At 37.2% G+C, this 23,875-nt stretch overlaps 1 protein-coding gene across 1 annotated transcript; it reads left to right on the forward strand.

Moving 5' to 3' along the window:
- The first annotated feature begins 19,439 nt into the window (after window positions 1-19,439).
- On the forward strand, window positions 19,440-21,280 carry LOC121323373 (cyclin-dependent kinase 5 activator 2-like). Its single transcript, XM_041264404.1, has one exon. The coding sequence runs from the start codon at window positions 19,754-19,756 to the stop codon at window positions 20,723-20,725; it is 972 nt and encodes a 323-aa protein (XP_041120338.1). The 5' UTR covers window positions 19,440-19,753; the 3' UTR covers window positions 20,726-21,280.
- Window positions 21,281-23,875: the final 2,595 nt, after the last annotated feature.

Here is a 23,875-nt window from a genome sequence, read left to right on the forward strand (position 1 = left end):
TGGCGCCAAGTAAACTGTCCTTGGCTAAGACCCACCTTGTGCCAAAATGTGCCTTAATGTTGCAGGTGACAAATAGAAAGGACATTAGGGATCCTCACCCACCCAGAGGTTTAGGTTCTGTGGTGATGGGAGAACATCATATGCTGATCTGATGAGGAAACTGATCCTGTTCTGTTCCATTGTCCATAGGTCTTGCCAGACGATCTTGCATTGTTCCACACTCTCCCATCTCGTCCATTCTCCCTGCTTGGCCTGGGAAATGGCCTTTACACGCCTGATCATCTCCTCCTGCTTTTGCACCTCACTGACTACCAGCTTCCTCTGTTGAGCTGGGGTTGCCTTTTGCCATGTAGGAGGAGCTGAACTGAGACCAAAACCTCCTTTTCCATGCTAAACTTGCCCTATAATATCTCCACTTCGAAGGGCAGCCTTAGCATCTTCCACAGCTGTCTTTGTCATCCGTTTTCTTCCAGTTTTCAACACAGATGCTGCCTCCCTTATGCATTTGTTGCATGAATTTACTAATGTCATTTCCAGTCGGACTTTGGTGCACTTAATCTCCTCGGTTAGAGCAGAGATTGGTAGCTGCAGTATTCCTTTACCATAAAGTCCCACTCTGCTGATGCAGCGTGGAACTCCCAACCATTTTCTGAAGTATGAACTAATTAAAGCTTCCAGATTCTCAACTGTTGTCAAAGAAACCTTGTATACAGTCAGTGGCCACAGCAGTCTTGGCAATAGATCAAACTGAAAGCACCAGAGTTTCAGTTTGCCTGGTAGAGCACTGCTGTCTATGCTCTTTAGCCCTTCTACTGCTTGTTGTCTAACTTCTCCCACACAAACTGTGTCCTTTAGATCCCCATATTACCATCTCCCTAGACTTTTCACTGGCTTCTCGGACACTGTTGGTATTGCCTCACCATTAATGTAGAACATTTTATCTACTACTTTACCTTTAGTTATAGAGATGCTCCTTGATTGAATTGCATTTGTGCCCATTCAATGTTATTGGTTAATTTGCCCAATAACCGAATAGTGCAAGCTACTGTTATAGTCATTGTTGTCATGTCATCCATGTATGCTCGAATTGGTGGTAGTCACATTCCAGAAGCCAAGCGCTCTCCTCCCACTAACCATTTTGATGCCCTAATAATTACTTCCATTGCCCATGGTAAAAGCCAGTGGAGAAATAAGGTACATCCTGCCATTATTCCAACTTCTAGGCATTGCCATGTAGTACTGAATTCTGAAGTTGAAAAACTAAATTGCAAATCTCCAAAGCAGGCTTTCACTAAATTTGTTATTGTCATCAGTACGCTGGAAAAATCAAATGCTGCCCAAAGAAGTTTATGTGGCACTGAACCATATGCATTAGCCAAATCCAGGAATGTCACATGGAGCTCCTTCCTCTCCTTTTTTGCTGATTGAATTTGATGCCAGATTACGCTGATGTGTCCTAAGCATCCTGGGAAACCTGGTATGACTGCTTTTTGTACTGAAGTGTCAATGAAGCAGTTCTTTAATTGGTAGGTTGACAATCACTGTGCAATAATGCTGAAGACAATCTTGCCTTCTATGTTTAATAAGGAAATAGGATGAAACTGACCGATGCTTGTAGAATCCTTTTTTTTTTTTTTGGTATAAAGACTCCTCCTGCTTGGCGCCATGCTCTTGGTAGAACCTGTTTTTCCCATGCCACTTTCATCAATTTCCATAGGATTCGTAGAACTCCAGAAGCACTTTTGTACACTCTGTATTGAACTCCATTAGGCCCTGGAGATGATGATGCCCGTGCTTTTTTCATAGCTTGCTCTACTTCTTTCCACTTAGGTGCACAGTCCTCCTTTTGGTATTTGGGTGGATTGATAGGTGGGATGTCTGAAGGAATTGACATAGGCTCCTGCCTTTTTGAATCTGTATGTGTTTCCTCCAAATATCTCTATAGCTCAAACTTAGATGATTTTAAGTGTGCCATTTTTCTCTCTGGTGAAGATCTTCTTTACAAATTTGAATGGATCTTTATAAAAGTTACTTCTCGCACATTCTTTCTTTTTGTAGCATTTGTGTAGGCGCTCAGCTCTGGGCAATGTTGCAAGTTTATCTTTTATGACCCTCTATAACAGATGGAGTCCCTCCTTCTGACTTTGTTCTGCTTTTCTCCATTGATTCCTCAACTGCTTCCTTTCTCTAACTAGGCGATCTATCTCCTACTGCCGTCTAGACTTTCCAGGAATAGTTTGTACTTTTTTCTTCCTTTTTTCAATTCCAAACCTCTCACTTCCATATGCGTAGATGATGTCCCCAAATTTACCCAGCTTCTTTTCAACTGTTCCATTTAACCTTTCCAAAGTAAAACAGAGATCCGTGTTTACTGTGTCCCACGCAGTTTTCTCACAAGCTCTTGGCCATTTAACTCCAGGCTTGTGCCCGTTGAGGATCTTTTCTCTCTTACTCTGGTTCTTCTGATCGGATTTGCAAGGATCATTAGGTTCATCACTAGTTGTATCCACACAAGTCCTCCTCACGTCTATGACAGGGGTGCTGATATCCTACGAACTGTGGTTTGCTTCCAGTCGCTGGATTTCATTCGACTGACTTGACTGACTTCGTAAGAAGTACTGATCAATGTGAGGACCTTGTCCCTTCTCCATCAAGCATTTTATTCTCCCTTAATGAATCTTCAAACCCCTGGCCGTTGTCGCCTTGCTCCAGCTGCAGACACAAACCTGGAATTCCATGTCTTTGCTAACTGCAGATCTTGAACTAGTCTTTTGTGAAGTACTCTCCATTCTCATATCCGTTTCCGTTCCTAAATCGTTAGTCCTAAACAGTGTTATTCAACGTTGAATCATCTTCCGCCTCCGCTCTTGCAGATTCTAAGGGTATTTTTCTCTTTAATTTCTTAGAAGCCTTGGGTGGGTGTCTCCAGCATCCTGTTTACCTCTGAAAACAAAGAGCTGGATCCTGCTGACCAGGGTAGTTAACCCTTGCCAGCCCCAATGGGGTCTCTTTCGTCCTGTCATCTGTCTCTCCATGCTGTCACAATGTCTTTTCCTTGTTGCCAGCTGCACTATTCACAACAGTCACTGGACGTATCCAGATCTTCATGATTTCCATTATATGAGAAACAAATAACTTAGTTTACTCATCAAATCAGTTTTTGATTTTTAAACAACTCCTTATTTACTTTTGTTGGTTTGTTTGGTATGTTGTTAAAGATGCCTGTATTGCACTACAGACAGAGCTTACATAAAATATAATGTTCGTGTACTGTGGGGTTATTATGAGACTGTCATATAAATGGGTCGTGTATGCATCAGGTCTGTGTGCTTGCACAAACATTAGGTTGCCTTGCTCTGCCGATCCCACCCTGGTATCAAATGTTGCTGGTTCTGTTGGGTGCCAGTGGTTCCTAAAGTAGGCGTGGGGATCAACAGTGTGATATTATTGTGTAAAGTTAGAAATTAATTCCATAAACCCAGCAGCACCATGATGAAACCATGTGGATTAATTTCCTTATGATTAAAAAGCGATTTGTAGAAATTCAATGGATGTCAAAGGCTATTTCAGTTAATGTGGGTCGCTTAGAAGAACTCTTGGGGTTTTAGGTCATGTAAACTACTTTGTCAGATACAGATTTTGGATATGAGTTTCTGTCTGAGTTACTTAATTGCTAACATGCTTTTGAAGTTGCCCAATACCTGCAAATGTTGTGATCACTAATTGTGCCATGTATAGTTTGCAGAACTTCTGCTTCCACAATGTGGAAGTCATTTAGTGATTTGTTTTTGTTTTTAGTATTAATACCATTAACCCAGCAAGAAAACTGATTTTATGAGCATATTGCTGTTACTTTATTTTTATTTTTGCTTTCCAATGTTTTGGTTAGTGAGTTCAACAGTAATTTGAAACAGCCTCTACCTTTCAAAATGCATCTATTTTTTCTAAGATCATCTGTGAAGTCTAAAAAACGTGGTTGTTACTACCCTTCTACATTTAAAGATAATGGCGAGGGGTTGTATTATATCAATGTTTAGTGCATCTCAAGTTCAAGTAGAAAGAGTATCCTTGTCATAATCCACCTGAAGCTCATTATATTTCCAGTTTCTAAATGTTTTTATTGTTCACATAAAAACATACTTTCATAAAGCCCCATTTTAAACAGTCTTCTTGAAGAGCTGACACATTGAACACTGCTGTGTGTTCAATAAAACCTTTCAGAATGGGTCTTTAAATAGCCTGTTGATAATGTTATCGGCAAAACAAAAACTTGTTTGGTGTGTAAAATCTTGTTAACTGCATTTTCTAATAAAAATACTAAATAATCTTTCTGGTGTTGAACAATGAAGTATTTCTAAACATATTCCATGAAGGTAGTTTTACTTTACTATCTGTGATTGAATTACCAGCATAAAATAAACAATCTTCACAAATGTAGTTCACAAACTAAACAATTATTTAAAACATGCTACTTAGGATACATCACATGTGTATAATTTGGAAAGGATTTTCATGTCTATATCATTACATTCCAGACCTTCTAATGTTTCCACTCATTGCACTGTTTTCAAGACTTCCTCAACCAAAACCACATGTGTGTAACGAGAATGGCCAGCTGCTGACAATGACCTCTCTCTCTCAGGACTAAAAACAAAATAAAAGTTCAAGTGGAATGCTAAGGCGTGAATGCAAATGAGTATTCTTCAGGATCTTTTTTTAAATGTAATTCAAGTTTAGAATTTAGCCAAGAAGTAACTGGCTAATGCGATTGGAATCCCCTGTCCTGTAGACTCTGTTATACTTCAAAAGACTTTAAAGCATTTTTTTCCTCCTGGCCCGCAGTTTCACTTTGAAAAATCAGCATGTTATCTTTGTTACAACATGGTAACATTTTGTTGCTAGTCGTGTCCCAATGGCGCCTCTCCACCCCCGCATTTTGTTTTCTCTGTCCTGCTGACCCAACAAGCTGCTTTCCTCTGTTGTTGCTGAGCGATATTAATGATGCTCCCTGCTGCTTATTTCTGTCCATCCAGTTCTATGTTCTAACATGTTACATGTCTGATGGAACCCCGTTGTCTGCCATATTGGTGTTCATTGCTATTTTGTACATCACAGAGAACTCATTTGATGATAAAATGGCACACTGCACTGTATGACCGAGCTATAGAAAGTTTTAAGTTTGTACAGTGTGATTACAATGTATGTACGTATATTTAGCTTTCAGTATAATCAAGTTTTAGATCCTCTTGGATTCTAAGCTCTGATTTATTGTTTTAAGTGTTCTGAACCCCTTTGTGGGGCCCAGTCTACTCACACAGTGACCACAGCTAGTCAAGATGGATGAGAAATTGCAGAAGCTGGTCACAAGCCAGAATTTCCCTTTTGCCTTTCTGGTTGAGAACCAATATTTAATGTCATACTGCCCCTCCAGCTTGGGAGGGTAAATGTGCTTCATGTCATCAGATGTCATAATTCCATTATTTATTGATTTTATGTGTCCAGCCGCAACTTTTGTTTTTGTTTATAATTGGATGCATGCATTTGCATTTGGTAATTTTTGGTTGCTGTTTATGGGGATGATGCACACAGAGAATGTTTGCACTGGTTCCGTGGAAACGAATGATGTTTAGAGCTGATAGTTCTCTCTTAAATTACTGGAAATGAGTTTCAGATGTTACTCGCTGGCTGATCACTTTGTAACTGTGCTGTCGCCGTGTCTTCAAAAACAACTTCAAGGAGCCCTGATGAGAGGCGATAACAGTACTAAAAACAAAACTGTCAAGGATAAGATGAAATTGACGTTTAGATATCTTAAAATACTGTAACTACAAAACTATTAGGGATAATGTATTTTGAAAAGTACTTGTAAAGAATGAACAATTATTTGGATTTTTACATGCTTTTTACATTCCATTGCCATTGGCTTCTTCAGTTTAGAATGTAAATGGCATAAAATAGATCACAATGACTCCTGACATTTATTAACAATTCATTTTTTCCTATTATATGTTTCATTGATGTTGTTTAAATTGATGGGTAAATTGACAACACTAGTGAGCAAAGGCTTCTATATTTATCCACAAAGCAGGGATAGCACAAGCAGTGTGAGGTTCTCCAGACATTTCCTCACAAGCATGTCTCAGATGTACCCTGAAGGGACCACTAATCTAGGGCTCTCTCTATGCCCATCCAAGGCTCACTTTTTGAAGTTTCCTGTAAAGACCCCTACCCACTACCACCCCAACCCCCCCTACCTAACAGGTGCCAATGTCTTTTTACTCCTACTGTATGTGATAAACTAAAAATAAATGAAGTATTTGCCAGCCTACACTGCCCTCTGTTGGAGGATTTGTCATTAAAGAGAACAGACTGGATGGGAAAGAGAAAAGACCAAATGGAATCCCTATTAGGGAAAATACAGATAAACAAATATTACTTTTCTTTTTTTAATGAAATAATCTTACTGATTTAAGTCATTCCTGCATTTCTATTTGCATTGCGACACCACTTGCTCTTTGTAAAATTGTTACATCTTTCTGCAAAGTGTACTGATCATAAGAACAGCAATGTGATGGGCACCCAATGAGGTTTTGTTTTCAACCAATATTTAACATAAGGGGTCAGAATGGAATGCCCACAATAGGAGAACTCTTTATATATGCTGGATGTCTCTTTAACAGTTAAAGCAATTAAGTATGCTTTTCCCCAGATAAAACAATAAAAAAAAAAATGCAGTGCAATTTTGAAATATAATATGTTAATACATAATGTATATACATAGCATCTAGCAACTAACAATCAAAAATCGCTCTGTTTTCTGCAAATGATTAGAAGTTTGTCAATGGAAAATAAGTACATTTTGGCTGTACAACCAAAGTCAAGGTACTGAACATAGTTTAAGTGCAGTGGTTTTCAGAACCACTGTGGTTACCAGCAGAATTCCAGTTCTGCTTTGAGAATTTCAATTATTTATACTGTTCCATAAATTACTACTGCTCTCTCTCTGTCTCTCTCTCTCTCTCTCTCTCTCTCTCTCTCTCTCTCTCTCTCTCTCTCTCTCTCTCTCTCTCTCTCTCTCTCTCTCTCTCTCTCGCATGAGAATATAATGAGTTCTGTGTATGGCATTTTTACTGTGGTAAAGTACTTTACTGATTAATTAGCTGTGCTTTACAACTGATATGGTTGTGAAGGTCTTTTTTTTTTTTTTTTTTTTTTGTAGCCTGAGGTCCTTATACAGGATCACCCGCCAATAGTCCCTGGTCACGCTAGGGTTGCGGACAGAGGTTTAAAAGGCTGTAATGGTTTTCCTCTGTTTATTAAAGTTTGGCAGCAAGTGCAACCTGAAAAGCTCGCAGACCATTGTTTCCCAGAAAAAATCCTTCCTTGCTCCTTATTACTTCCAGAGGGAGTTTTTTGTGGCTTTTTCTCTTTGACAAGTTGTCATGTTTAGCCATAGAGGGATGGAATGACATCACCCCCAGCATGGAACAGAGAGATGCTGGCCCTTTTCAATGTGTGCTGTTGATTTTGGACCAGGTGTTTGGCTTGTGCTGAGGCAGAGAAACAAGACTTCTCTCTCAGGCTGTTTGGGGGTGGCACATAGGGAAGAGGAGGGGGAGCTACTCTGATATAAGCGCTTCTTTAACAACCTGTTGATAGGAATACCCTAACCTTGACACACAGCTGGGAGATTAACTATGAATGCTCTTTACTATTTGCCATGTAATAAAAAACAAACCAAAAAAAAGTTACATTGCTTTTGTTTCACTTGCTTTCAAGGCCACAGACATTTTTAAATGTTTCTGCAAGTCAAATGTTGTGTTAAATGAGCAAGAACTGAGTGCAGTAGTGCAGAATGTCTACAGTATTCACAAAGCACTTGAGTAAGCGATGAATTATAGATGAAACTGCTTTTCAAGCCTGAATGTTGTACTAATTATTATATATGTATAGTTCTCCAGGTTTGATAAAAACATGTTAATGTGATGCGAGGTTAGACTGGAGACACTGTCATTTGATGTGGACCTGTAACTACTGTATGTTAAACTTACTTACTCTACAAATGTGTATTCTTCAAGGTCACATATACTGAAGTACTCAACTGGAAATCTCCTGACAACAGAGGTGACTTGGGAGTTGATGAGATTCAGTACACAAAAACACAGGCGAAAATGAAATAGATGGTAAATAGAAAACAGGAGCTGAGAATGTAAGAAAAAATATGAATGAGAGGAGGCCATTTGGTCCATCAATGCTGATCCAGTTCCTAGTAGCTAAATAACCTCAAAATGTGTGATTCAGCATCAACAGCATGGTTTGTAACCCACTCCATATCCTCCCCACTCTGTGTACAGACGTGGCGTCAACCCTCAGTCCTAAGTCTACTGTACTGTCCACTTCATTTCTAGTTGTGTCCTGTGCTGTGCTGAGGAAAAAGAACAAAAAACCCAGCCATTCACGTAAAAAGTAGTACACAGTACACAGTATAGCTTTGATTTATTTTGTTTCAAAGTTACTTCTCTGCTGTTATAGATTCTTGAAAATGTTCACCATGAAAACTGTTCTGAAAGCTTTATGGGACACAGCTGTTATCTCCAATTTTAGCAGAAAGTTTGACTGATGTGAGGCTCCTATACACACACATGCAAGGCACTGTATATATATATATATATATATATATATATATATATATATATATATATATATATATATATATATATATATATATACAGTACCTTCAGATCTCTGACCAATTCTCTCATATTACTGAATTACAAATGGTACAGTGAAATTTCGTTCTGTTCGATATTTTATTTTAAAACACTTAAACTCAAAATCAATTATTGTAAGGTAAAATTGGTTTTATGTTGGAAAATATTTTTAAGAAAAATAAAAAACTGAAATATCTTGCTTGGAATATTCAACCCCCACACATTAATATTTGGTATAGCCATCTTTCACTGCAATAACAGCTTTAAGACTTTTGGGGTAAGTATGTACCAGCTTTGCACACAGTGTCGGAGTGATTTTGGCCCATTCTTCTTTGCTTGGCTCCATTCAGATTTGCTCCAGGTTGTTCAGGTTGGATGGACGACACTTGTGGACCGCAATTTTCAAATAGTGCCACAAATTCTCAATGGGATTGAGATTAGGACTTTGACTTGGCCACTGTAGGACATTCACCTTTTTGTTCTTGAGCCACTCCAATGTTGCTTGGGCCTTGTGCTTGGGATCATTGTCCTACTGAAAGTTGAATTTCCTCCCAAGCTTCAGTTTTTTAGCGGACTGAAGCAGATTCTCTTGCAGTATTTTCCTGTATTTTGCTCCATCCATTCTTCCTTCAATTGTAACAAGATGCCCAGTCCTTGCTGATGAGAAGCATCCCCACAGCATGATACTGCCACCACCATACTTCACGGTAGGGATGGTGTGTCTTGAGGCATGGGCAGTGTTAGGTTTGCGCCACACAGAGCGCTTTGAGTTTTGGCCAAAAAAGCTCTATCTTGGTCTCATCTGACCACAAAACCTTTTCCCACATCGCAGCTGGGTCACTCTCATGCTTTCTGGCAAAAACTTTCAGATGGTACTTGTTGAGTAATGGCTTCTTTTTTGCCACCCTCCCATACAGACCAGTGTTATGCAGAGCTCTTGATATGGTTGACTGGTGCACCATTACTCCACTCCCAGCCACTGAACTCTGCAGCTCCTTCAAAGTGATTGTTGGCCTCTCTGTGGCTTCTCTCACAAGTCTCCTTCTTGTTTGAGCGTTGAGTTTTGAGGGACGGCCTTTTCTTGCCAGTGCCTGGGTGGTGTGATGCAGCTTCCACTTCCTGATTATTGATCCAACTGTGCTCACTGGGATATCCAAACACTTGGATATTATTGTATACCCTTTCCCTAATCTATGCATTTGTATTACTTTATCTTTAACTAGAATGCTCTTTGATCTTCATTTTCCTTCAGATGCACAGCCTTATCAATAATACTTCAACAGTGGGGTTTTTATCCAGAAAATGTGACAGCAACTTTAATGGTTCACAGGTGGAGGCCAATGGTAAGGTAATTGTGTCCTCGTTAAGGCAATTTCTTTCATCGGTGCAAACTGGGAGCTTCCACAGCACAGGGGTTGAATACTTATGCAAGCAAGATATTTCAGTTTTTTATTTTCCTTAAAAATATTTCCCAACATAAAACCAATGTTACCTTACAATAATTGATTCTGAGTTTCAGTGTTTTAAAATAAAATATCAAACAGAATGAAATTTCAATGTGTCATTTGTAATTCGGTAATATGAGAGAATTGCTCAGGGGTCTGAATACTTTTTCAAGGCACTGTATATATATATATATATATATATATATATATATAATATATATATATATATATATATATATATATTATATATATATATATATAGACTATAGTTTCAAACAGACTATCTATATGTGCATGTTGTGAAATCATTAAAACCTTGTATAACAATCCTGTACTGTACTGTACTGTATGTAGGTGTGTGAAACACTAACTGGAGTACACGTCGTACCTCGTAATGAAGCGTGGCATATTTTTCCGGTGGCAGACGGAGTGAGTTTCCCAGGCCTGCAAGAGGAAGCAGGTTTATTTTGGGGAAACGGTGGGTATAGTTCCTTCAAAGGCAGAGACGATGACAACGGGAGTGGTGCTTAATACATTTATCTGCAGGGCTGCCTTTCTTGAACTGCTTTCCTTAAATATAATCAGGGATTTGTCTGTTTATCCTGGCAGCACATTTAGCATTAAACACAATCCTGTCTCAATGTACAGGACCAGCCTCGTCTGTTGATATAAACCAGTCATCACTCCGCGATACTATACCACAAGCAAGGCAGACCACAGCAGTATTAGTAGCATCAGAAATGCAGGCAACACCGCCATCTATTGATAAAAAATGAATATTACCCAGGCTGATTCGACCTTTCTAATTAAGTGGAAAGGGCACCTGCCAGGCAACGAAAGGCAACAGGTGTACAGTATCGTTCATAAATCAAACTGCATTGTTTCTGTAGTAAAGTCAGGTACTAATTCAAAATCTCACAACTGTTCTATTTGACTTTTCCTACTGTATTTGCCCTTGAAGTCCTTTCAATCCTCCTGAGGTGAAACATTTCAAAGGTCATGAATTGATTAAGCTTAACTAATGGAATCTCGTTATAATTTATAATAACACACAAAAAAAGTGGATGTTCTGAATCCATTTGTCAATCTGCAAAACTGGAAAAAGAAAACGTTTGGCAGCTGAAAAAACTTTTTAATACTGTCTTTGACCTCCAAAAAGCCAAAAAAAGAAAATGCTCTAATTGAATTAAAACTGGTCTGTAATCCCGGTAGGACCTCCTCAACTCACCTCACCTCATGGAAGAAATATTCCTAAGTCGAAACTAAATCTAACTATATGCAACACCTAAGATACATAACATAAATAAATAAAAATAAATACATAAACACAGCACAGAAATGTATTTACACTAGCTTAAGTGCTATCAATGTGTTTTTGTTTCATAATGGTATTGGAAAATTCTAAGAATTGAGAAGAAGCGTGCATCTAATTTTCAAATCAACACTCTCAGTGCCGAGGTCCTAGAAAATAGATATGATTTCTACTATAATGATCTGTGTGTTCGTCAAATTCTCCTGTTGAAACACTTCCCTTTTTTCAGAAGGTTTTCAAAGTGACCAGTCCTGAAATATGAAAGCCTGTCTGTGATCTGTAACATTACTCTCTTTTTTCTCATGTCATATTTTTCATTTCTGTTCTATTATCTGAGTTTTTTCCCCACAGCTGCAGTCTTATTTGCTGCCGATCTCTGATCTCAACAGCCGTCCACCTGCTTCTGAACTCAGAGCTAAGCCTGTGCTGAATAGAATGATGGACAATGTTACGATAAGCACAGCAATACAATCTTTTTTCTTTTTTTCTTTTGAAAAGATGTCTTCATTTCTCAAGTCATATTCAACAAAGTTATTAGTTTACAGCTGTTTAAGTTTTCTTTGTTTTGAAGGTGAAGTTTTTTTATTTTTTATGGCTATTATTATTATTGTTATTATTATTATTATTATTAATAATAATAATAATAATAATAATAATAATAATATAATAATAATAATAATAATAATAATAATTGTTATAATAAGCATTAACTAAAATATGACAATATTTTTTTTACAAGGACCCTTAAAAAAACTGGTCCTGGGAATATTATATGAAACATTTAGGGGTTTTCCTTTACTAAGAGATTCTCAGAATCATAAATGATTCTCGTGAGAACGGAGTTATTTTCCCAAGTGTATGTGCCTCAACCATGGTTGGAATTTCGAATCTGTCGTCTCAACAAACCTTAAAGCTTTTACAGTAGGTTTTCAAAGTGAGGAGTCCGTTCAGAAATTCTTCCTCAGGGGGGGGGTTGTTCCAGGTATGAAACTAGATGTAATTGCTATTCCAGCAATGTCGTTTACTGCAGTGACCACATGACAATTTGAGATCTCTCATAAGGAACCAGCATGGGAAGAACCCTTAGTAAAAGAGTACTCCGTTGTACCACAGGCCATTTTCTCTGTCTAAATGTACAAATAAAGCAGTCAGTGTTAGACTGACAGTTGATTGGAACACTACACTACTGCCTCACAGTTGTATATGTATTATAGCAGGCAATTTGCATTGTATGTATTTTACAAACACAAAAGGTACACTTATGTCCTCTTATTTCAGTGCAGCTACAAAATGCTGACAAACTGGGTAAATAGCTACCTTTAATATGAAAAGCTTTTTCCTGTAGTAACAGCTGGGTAGGCATAATTGTCGTTTGTTCTGTGATTAAATTGTTGGCATTGGCAAGTGAGTTGAAAGGAGCATTCTGTCATTATGGTGAATATTACATAGATAGAGGCCTTGGGTTCTATTATTTCACTGTCAGAGAGCTGGGGTCATTAAATATCAAGCTGAAGTGGTGAAGGCCGCTGCTGACAGGACTGCTCAGCAGCTGCACGACCGTCACAATTGCTCAGTGATGAGAAATACTGTACACGAGGATTGAGAACTGTGCCACCTACTGGCTTCTTTCAAAATAACAGTACGTTGTCTATGAGTTGTAACACCACTGAGTGGAAATATTAGCCAGACATTCTTTTTGGAATTGGCAACAAAGCGCAAACTGTAGATAAGATCATCATCTATGTTTATTCCTTCTGTTTTTTTTTTTTTTTTTTTATTTATTTATTTATTTATTTATTTTTTAATTTCTATTTACCGTCTTGAAAGAAAGAATACTACTTGAAATCCCTAAATGTGCATAAAGATTGAATCGCTATTTATTTTAAAGGGCATAATTTTTCATCAATGTTTTTGTTTCTTAAAATGTTAAATATACCCATAAAAACCTGGGAATATTAGTAATTTGTTTTTAAAGGGTACGTAGATGTCATTTTAATAGCTTTATTTTACATTGTCTTTTACAACTGGATATCATGAAGTTTGCAAACATGATCACTGGTTCTAGGTTCTGAGCCCCACCTGCTCTACATCAAAGGCCACGTTGTCACGTGATTTGAATGGAACGAGGAAGATTGCACTCCCTGCAGTCTTTAGATTCTCCAGACAAGCCCATAGGTAGTGCAAAGCTAGGTAAAGGCAGATTTAGAGAACAGTTATAATAACTAAATACTGGAGTAACAGAACCCATAACCACTGTGAATGGTTGCAAACACTGTAACATAGTAAGGGAAATTTTAAGAAACACTTTCGATAAAAATTTTAAAAAAATAATTAAAAAATGTAATACTGTAATAATAATACTGCACTGACATAGAATGACCAGGAGATGGAGCTGTAGAACCACTACATTGTTATTTTGCAAAGAGGCGCATTTGTAGAAACAGTATTTTTATATATATATATATATATATATATATATATATATATATATATATATATATATATATATATATATATATATAATATCGTCAGCCTAATCCAGACTTAAACAGACCAACACATAGCTTATGTAACCAATTTCTTCAACTAAGGACGTAATCAAACTGCAGAGAAATAAGAGAGAAATATTTTAATGATCAGGATCACGTAAATAGAGATTATTTGAATGATTTTAGACAATTATGGTAAAACACCCACACAGGTCATTTTTTAGGACCCACTCCTTCAGTAATAGTGGGTTTGTAAGCTTTTTGACACAATACCAGCCTGGAGTTCCTTCAGGAACACATCTCTTAATAGAACAATCTCAGAGATGCAAAGTACTCTAGATTAAAAGGGAATGTGCTGGCCAAGGGAGATGGCTTAAGTCTCTCACATTCGCCCCACAAACAATACCAATACCATGGCTGCATTATCATCTTGAAAAGAGATAATTAGCCATTTTGGGTGAACTTGATCAGCAACAATGTTCAGGTACATACAGCCTTCAGCCTTCCAAGGGAATGAAAGGACCTGGTCTAATTTGCATGCCACAGGGTGTAAGGTTGTTTAGAAAAGATGTGTTAGTGGAGCATGTCACAGGCTTAAATCATGTTTTAGCCTGTCAGGCATTGTCTTCCATTTGCTCTGCCTGCTATATTAAATTGTGTCCAATTTCACACCGGTTAACTTGGATATCCCCAGGTCTCTTAACTGGTACCTTGCTGTTTTAGCTACTCTTATTCTTCATTAACATGGTGTGTCATTTCACTTACAGTGACACTATCAAACTAATAATGCTGGTAGCACTATAACTCAAGCACATTTGTGTAGCAGTGTTCCAGCCTTCAGTTTGAAAGTCCTTCAAACTGTATAGAAAAATACAAATGCAATAAGAGCTGAAATGCAAATGCTGAACCTTTTGTAACTGATTGTCATGAATTATTTTAATATGACAAGATGCAGACTAGCATTAACTCTAAATGACAGCATACAGAGAATTTGTTTTATTGTATTTCTTCCATAACATCAGGCCACAGCGATCAAATGTTATGGGCGTGCATAGGCATTACTTAATTAAAACAGCGAAGACAAGCAGGAAATGTGTCTGAGCGCTTGCAGTGTAAATATGTTCTACTGCTCTCCAACTGTCTGTCATAAACATGTTTTACCTGTATTAGTTCCATGCTAATGTTAATGCTCTAAATTGTTATGCCCTATTCCACAGTACGTGTGTTACAGCAACATGAAGAGGACTCTGGAAATCACTCTGGAGTTTAAAACAAATGGAATCAAGAAAATGTTGCTTTAGGAAGCTTTTGGCTATATATAGTGGCTTGCGAAAGTATTGACCCCCCCTTGGCATTTTTCCTATTTTGTTGCCTTACAACCTGGAATTAAAATTGATTTTTTTGGGGTTTGTATCATTTGATTTACACAACATGCCTACCACTTTAAAGATACAAAATATTTTTTATTGTGAAACAAACAAGAAATAAGACAAAAAAACAGAAAACTTGAGCGTGCAGAAGTATTCACCCCCCCAAAGTCAATACTTTGTAAAACCACCTTTTGCAGCAATTACAGCTGCAAGTCTCTTGGGGTATGTATCTATAAGCTTGGCACATCTAGCCACTGGGACTTTTACCCATTCTTCAAGGCAAAACTGCTCCAGCTCCTTCAAGTTGGATGGGTTCCGCTGGTGCACAGCAATCTTTAAGTCATACCACAGATTCTCAATTGAATTGAGGTCTGGGATTTGACTAGGCCATTCCAAGACATTTAAATGTTTCCCCTTAAACCACTCGAGTGTTGCTTTAGCAGTATGCTTAGGGTCATTGTCCTGCTGGAAGGTGAACCTCCGTCTCAGTCTCAAATCTCTGGAAGACTGAAACAGGTTTCCCTCAAGAATTTCCCTGTATTTAACGCCATCCATCATTCCTTCAATTCTGACCAGTTTCCCAGTCCCTGCCGATGAAAAACATCCCCACAGCATGATGCTGCCACCACCATGCTTCACTGTGGGGATGGTGTTCTTGGGGTGCTGAGAGGTGTTGGGTTTGTGCCAGACATAGCATTTTCCTTGATGGCCAAAAAGCTCAATTTTAGTCTCATCTGACCAGAGTACTTTCTTCCATATGTTTGGGGAGTCTCCCACATGCCTTTTGGTGAACACCAAACATATTTGCTTATTTTTTTCTTTAAGCAATGGCTTTTTTCTGGCCACTCTTCCATAAAGCCCAGCTCTGTGGAGTGTAAGGCTTAAAGTGGTCCTATGGACAGATACTCCAATCTCCGCTGTGGAGCTTTGCAGCTCCTTTAGGGTTATCTTTGGTCTCTTTGTTGCCTCTCTGATTAATGCCCTCCTTGCCTGGTCCGTGAGTTTTGGTGGGGGGCCCTCTCTTCCCAGGTTTGTTGTGGTGCCATATTCTTTCCATTTTTGACTCTGGGGCCTTTCAGAACAGGTGTATATATACTGAGATCATGTGACAGATCATGTGACACTTAGATTGCACACAGGTGGACTTTATTTAACTAATTATGTGACTTCTGAAGGTAATTGGTTGCACCAGATCTTATTTAGAGGCTTAATAGCAAAGGGGGTGAATACATATGCACGCACCACTTTTTCGTTATTTATTTTTTTGAATTTTTTTAAACAAGTTATTTTTTTCATTTCACTTCACCAATTTGGACTATTTTGTGTATGTCCATTACATGAAATCCAAATAAAAATCAATTTTAATTCCAGGTTGTAAGGCAACAAAATAGGAAAAATGCCAAGGGGGGGGTCAATACTTTTGCAAGCCACTGTAACTTTAAAAATAAACTTTTAATAAAACTTTTAAAATAGTTTTCAGCCTACATTACAATACAGGAGGGTGTGCTCGAAACTGTAACATGCATAACGTGGAATGGGCTTTATACAGTGTAAATTGTTTTAAGAATAGAGTGCCATTTTAGACAAATGGCCATACATGCCTCATACTGCAATCCAACTGATTTGACTCATCTGCACATCTGGGCATGTTGCAAATTTGTTTCAGATAAATAGGCTGTTTAAAACATTATGTTCCAAATGGATTAGTTTAACCAACAGCACAGCACAATGCAAAATAAGAGTAGATCCCTTTTCAGTGTTTAACAACCTGATGGGCCATGCCATCACCCAAAAGAGATCCACACCACACAATACCATCAAGCACCTGTAATGTTTTTTTGTTTGCTTTTTTTTTCTGGGTTCAGATGGTATGAGGTCAAATTGAATGTCACAAAAACATTATTTTGTCCATCCTAGAATGCTCTTCTTGATCATCTACAAAGAAAGCCTTCAAGAATCTAAATGATAGTTTATAATTAATTCATTCTGCTTATAGATTACATTATAGCTAGTTACCGATATTCCATTTGCCCTGATTGTGTTTTGTAAAATGCCCCACTATTTATTTTGTAGCATGTTGAATGGATCCATGTAATTAACAATCCTAACTAAATACCTTGCTGTTATTGCATTCTGTAAACCATTAGTTTTAATATAATATTTATTGTAGTAGGTTATATCCCCTCATTGATGTACTGTGTTTTGCATGTCCCTTCATTTGTTATTTAAAATGTCTTTTACTTTTCAAACAGCTGCGGTCAAAACATCAATAAAAAGTACCAATACAGTGCAGGATTCCTTTCAAGATAATTACATATTACATTTTTTGTAAGAATTTTATAACATACCTGTGTTCTTGAACTTTTTAACAATGGTCATCTATTCTTTAATTTGCATTTGAAATGTTCAGAACACATCTGGTCTTCCTGGGACTCATCCCATCAAGATAGGTGAATGGCATAGGGATACAAGTCTGTACATAGGGGAAATGGCAACAGTTCTGGGGTGTCTAGTATTAGAAATTCTTAAAGACTTCCTCAGCTATAGTCAAGTTCCTTGTAGCATTCCTCCCATCACACACAACATAATCATGTGGCTCTCAAGCAGTTGAAGAAATAAAAAATAAGAGTGAACTACAAGTGTAGATGCAGTTTCCTGTTACAAGTCAGCTTCTATCATGATAGGCGACAACAGATAAAAACCTGAAAAACCTTTATAAGGGGGGAAAGAGGTTGGAAGGTTCTTCAAGTGGGTTTTAATGGGGTTTTCAGGTGCACTCTAGCTTAATGTGTGACATTGTTTCTAAAGTTCCTTTAGAAAAAGAAACTTGAAACAACATAACAAATGAAAAATGACAGAAGTCAAGACGATTACTGTACAGTCTGCATCAAGACTAGTATAAACCTCATCAGGTTCAGTAAGCTTTTAAGAAGGGGAAATTATTTATTCTTGACTGGAGAGTGGACATGTGAATACATTGTGTGTTGCCAGCAGGTGGTGCAACAATATAATAAGGAATTTTACAGTACAAATACAGAGTAAAAATGCATCAAGTAATAAACTGACTCCAGGACATGGGTAATATAAAAACTTTGCTGTTGTTAGGGTAATAAAAAGGCAATTTGGTGAAAAAAGATAAATAATTATTATCCAAAGTTGTGTTTCACAATGTCATTAATAAAACATATTTATTTAGTTCAATTATGTGTTCTCTCTCTCTCTCTCTCTCTCTCTCTCTCTCTCTCTCTCTCTCTCTCTCTCTCTCTCTCTCTCTCTCTATATCTATATATATATATATATATATATATATATATATATATATCTGTGTATATAGCACCAGTACAAAAACATTTGCGATTCATGTTTTAAAACGCTGTGTATTATATCACACTAATTGTACACATTCACACGAAAAATTCAGCTTTTTTAGTGTCATGATTTCCCAAAACGGTGTTGCCACAAGAGTTTTGAATACTTTGTCTGGGTAAACCCATTTGGTGCAACAACTGGACAGTTTACTTGAACTTGACATGATATATATATATATAATATATATATATATATATATATATATATATATATATATATATATATATATATATATATATATATATATATATTATCATGATGACATGGACACAGATGACTGGTGTTCTACTGACCTCATTATGACATTGTCACATCTGATCCGTTATTTTTAAGTAAAGTGGTAGTTACCAAAATGAACCATGATCCTCACTGGTATAATTAATTTCCTCTATTTTAAAAATACATTAAGATTAGGGCCAACTGGAAGTACAAGAAAGACATAAATAGCACCCGACAATATGACAATTAAATCATAATATTTAAATAAATTAAAAAAAAAAAAATACAAATATCCATTTTTCAGGGTAGATTAAAGCAAAATAAAGACAAGCTCTCTAAAACAGAACTGTATGTTCGGGCAGTGTTATGCTAAAAATGGTTTGCTGTAAAGTGGAATATGGTGTGGACAATGCTGTTTATGATTGGTACAGGGGGCTGTCAGTCCTAACATATCTCCTTCATGTTAGCTGAGTCATTACACTATAACGGCTAATCCCGTCTTGCGGGTTCACGCGGATTGTTTTTGCTTTGCAACGAATACAACAGACCAGCCCCTTTCTCTCATCGTCTGAATCTGCGTGTGCGTCTGGCTGGAGCAGAAGGAGTGGCTGAGAGCGCCGCATCTCCTGTCTGAATCTCAGCTGCACTTTGACTTTGGTTTCCCGCAGTCTCTCCCCACTGTATCTCCAGTGGACTAATTCATGTTCAATGGAATTGAATCTCAGGGTCTGACACTAAAGGGTTTCTATTTTTACAGGCTGGTCGTCCTTCTAAGTAGTGAGTAAAACAACAGAAAGAGCACTGTCAGGTTGCTGGGTGTTAGCTATTATCAGAAACGATGGGCACTGTACTCTCTTTATCTCCGAGAACGGGCAAGGGAGGGACACTGGATAAGAAGCAGGACGGTAGTTACTCGGCTATCCCCAACAGCAAAAATGGCAAGACAGAAAAAAGCCTGAAAAGACATTCAGTGATAATTTCAGCCCTTACATGGAAGAGGCTGGTGGCTGCCACAGCCAAGAAGAAAAGTGCCAAGAAGGTTAACCCGAATATTCCAACTTCGCAGGTAAACAACAATCCAGTCGAGCAGCGGAACAACGAAAATGTAATAAAATCACAGCAGCAACCCAGTCAAGATCAGAAAGGGTCACATCGGGACCAGAAAACTGGACCACTCGCGGTTCCGGTACCCACTGTCCCTAACCAGAGCCTACAGACGAATCAAACTCAGAACGTAATACAGAATGGCCAACAGTTGATCTCGGTCCAAAAGCAGCCCAGCAAATCAGTGATCTCACCAAGACGAGTGATTGTTCAAGCATCAACTGGGGAGCTGTTGCGCTGCCTGGGCGAGTTTATGTGCCGAAGATGCTACAAACTGAAGGAGCTGAGCCCCAACGAGATCATCCTATGGTTCCGAAATGTGGATCGATCCCTACTTGTTCAGGGCTGGCAGGACCAGGGCTTTATAACCCCTGCTAACCTGGTGTTCGTCTATTTACTTTGCAGAGATGCTGTAAGCGACGAAATCGCCAGCGAATATGAACTTCAAGCCACCTTTCTGACCTGCCTCTACTTGGCTTACTCATACATGGGTAACGAGATTTCTTACCCGCTAAAACCCTTTCTAGTGGAGACCAACAAGGAGGTGTTCTGGGAGCGATGCCTGCAGGTCATTGACAAAATGAGTGCCAACATGCTGCTGATCAATTCAGATCCGCATTTCTTCACTCAGGTGTTCCAGGACCTGAAGAATGAAGGGGAAACCAGGGAAGCGAATGGACATTGGACTACCAATCTTGACCGTTAAAAAAGAAAGATTTTAAAAATAAAATGGACAGAGTATTTTTTTTTTTTTTTGCAGCAGCACCCAATAAAACGACGGTGATCGGGACTGTGGGGTAAAGGGTTAAAATGAAGTAATGTGCACTAGCCTGTGGATCAAACTAGAAAGAGGTATCTCTTGATTGATAAGAGATATTTCGTGTTGTATAGCAATGCAAAATATGCTGCTGTGAATCACAGTACACCGGGAGATTATCTGGGAAGGGGTGGTTAAACAAATGCATGTCTAAGTTGTATTCTAAATGTACTTTCATTGTGGCTTTCAAATGGATGGAAACGCAGAGCTGTAGTGGAGCAATTACAAATGTTAGCTAGTCTGTCAATGTTTAGAATATTTATTTATATATTTATTTAATTTCGAGGGGAAGGGAATGCTAGCGAGCAGTGTTCATCTTCAGCATTGAAAAGGGAGCTAACCAAGGTGCTGGCCTATAATAGACTTATTGCACATTACTGAACCTCATAGAGTCTGTTTGAATGTAAGATTTTACAACAAAGTGTTACTACACCGTCCAATGTGCCAATAATGTTAAAATGTATAAAACGTATTGTTTTATATTGTATCTTTAAAAAAAAAAAAAAAAAAAAAAAAAAAAAAACAATATACAAAATAATGAGACTCGAGAGTGAGTTATTTATTATATCTGGATTCTTGTTGGGAAATTAGCAAAATTATCCTCATTAATGATATTGTCTTGTTTCAGTACAATCGAACTGTACTGAATCTAAAATGTGCACTTTCCCTTTTACCATGTGCATTGGTCACTAATGGCATATTTGGCAGTGCATCGTATATTTTAATCGAATGGACTACCCTTTGAAATTAGATTTGTGTTCATTATACAAGTATAGGATATGTTTTTTTTTTTTTTTCAGAACGCTATAGATTGGTTTTAAGATAAACTTTACCACTGAAAGAACAACTATTTAACTCTTCAGTACTGTTCTTTAATATTTAGAAGTTTAGTCCTGTTTCGACAAAATAAGGTTACTTTACTCAAATAATAATAATAATATAATAATAATAATAATAATAATAATAATAATAATAATAATAATAATAATAATTTATTTGTAAAGTGTTTACCTGAAAACTAGAACATAAACCATTAGTGTAAGTGTGTCATTATAATTTCAACAGTTAGGACAACAATAGTTGATCCGCTTTATAAAGCTTATCCTTTAATGCAATCAGTAAAAGTCATAATGTGCTTCTAAAAAAGACATGGGTTTACTAACTGTTGGGGTGAACTTAAGTACTGGCTATATTAGGTTGTCAACCAACAGTGTACCTCAGAAATAATAATAATAAAAAAGTAAAATGTAAAAAATGATCATACATGCATAATTTATTTTGCTTTCTAAATTCGTTTGGAAGGATACATAAAGTTAATAATATCATATTTTTCTGAATTCATGCATTCGTTTTTTTAAGTCCCTCCTTGAAACGAGTACTCCGCTTCGCTTCTGTCGCTGACCGTGGTGCTGAAATGACCCTCGTGCATGTCGATCCGAGCATCATAAACACGTATCACGTGCTTTCCAGAGCACAGGAAGAAGAAAAAAAAGTCCATTGAGCTTGGAGTCGACCCTCAAAATATACATCTGTATTATAATGTGTTTTGCCAACATGTTTATTAGGTACTGGTATATGACTCGGCCTACAGTAAATAGCATAATATCGGGTTCACAATCCTTTGCATTTTTATCCCTAATACTGTATGATTAGTTGCCTTCATTTAAACTCTGTTTCCAAGGTAAAAGAAAAATAACAATGTCCATGTGATTTTTCTTCCTGATAATTCGAAATTCATCAAACATGCTAATGCTTATGTTGTATTACCATTTTAGTTGCATCAAAAAAGCACTATAAACAAAGTTTGCTTATTATTATTATTATTATTATTATTATTATTATTATTATTATTATTATTATTATTATTATTATTATTATTATTATTATTATTAGCAGCAGCAGCAGCAGTAGTAGTAGTAGTTGTTTTCATTTGTTTATTTATTTTACTATTTCCTTGTTACTAATGTCAATTTAGGAGTCCAATTTATATAATTAATTCAGTGTAAAATGTACCTGCAATTTAATTATTTGTAATAAAACAACAATTTTGATTAATGTAAAGCTTCTTGGCTAAACAATAATCAAAAACAATCTTGACAAATGGTCATTTCTATTTCTATTGATTTTGACACGGGAAAGCACAACATGTGCTTTTGCAAACCTTCAGTGAGCGCTAACATATATGACTATACACTGTTTGCCAATTAATATTGTACATGTATTGTTAATGTCACATATAGAATGTGTAAACCAGCATGTGTATTTATACCCACTTTAATAGGCCTCCAGGGACAGCCGTACATTAGAATTTTACACATGGAGTCGCTTCTTTGCCATTTAAAATATTAAATCGTGCACTTATTCCTATTTTTAGGTCATTGATGACTATTGCAAGGTCCCATTCAAGCTGCATCTCTATACACTAAAGGTTTGAATTTAGAAATCCTACACAAATGATTAATAAAGGACATGGCACACACTATGAGTGTTCTTATACCTGATTGGCTGGAATTTGGTGCAGTCTGTTAGAGCTGTCACTCACTGACTGAGAGCTGCGGAGCTCTGGGATGCTGGGTCAGAACACTGCAGAAGCATTTCTGTCGTAACCATAGCAACCAATATATTACTGAGTGTGCATCACACTGAGCAACTGTAGGCTAGATTATTGTATAATGAAATACTGCAAAGGCATACCTTGTAACAGTAACCATATAACAGATATATACATAGCTTTGCAGTCAAGAAGGCAAGCACAGTCATTCAGCATGTAATTGCACAAGCGCTTATATATTCTTAAAGAAAAACAGTGAAAAATATGTTCTAAGTGCTATTTTCTGTAGTGGCCAGTCAATCGTTACTATCTTGTCTACTATCAAAAGACAATCATGTTAAAAACCTTTAAATCATTCTTAACTTCACATTTGTCAGATTGCAGCAGTATAGACAGTATTAATGTAAGGGTATGTGTGTCCATATATAGTGTTTGTAAAGGTATCATTTTTGGTGATGACAATCAGCTCAACAAAGTATTCAGTGTTT

The sequence above is a fragment of the Polyodon spathula genome, chromosome 11 (genome assembly GCF_017654505.1).
Source record: "Polyodon spathula isolate WHYD16114869_AA chromosome 11, ASM1765450v1, whole genome shotgun sequence".
Taxonomy (NCBI): domain Eukaryota; kingdom Metazoa; phylum Chordata; class Actinopteri; order Acipenseriformes; family Polyodontidae; genus Polyodon; species Polyodon spathula.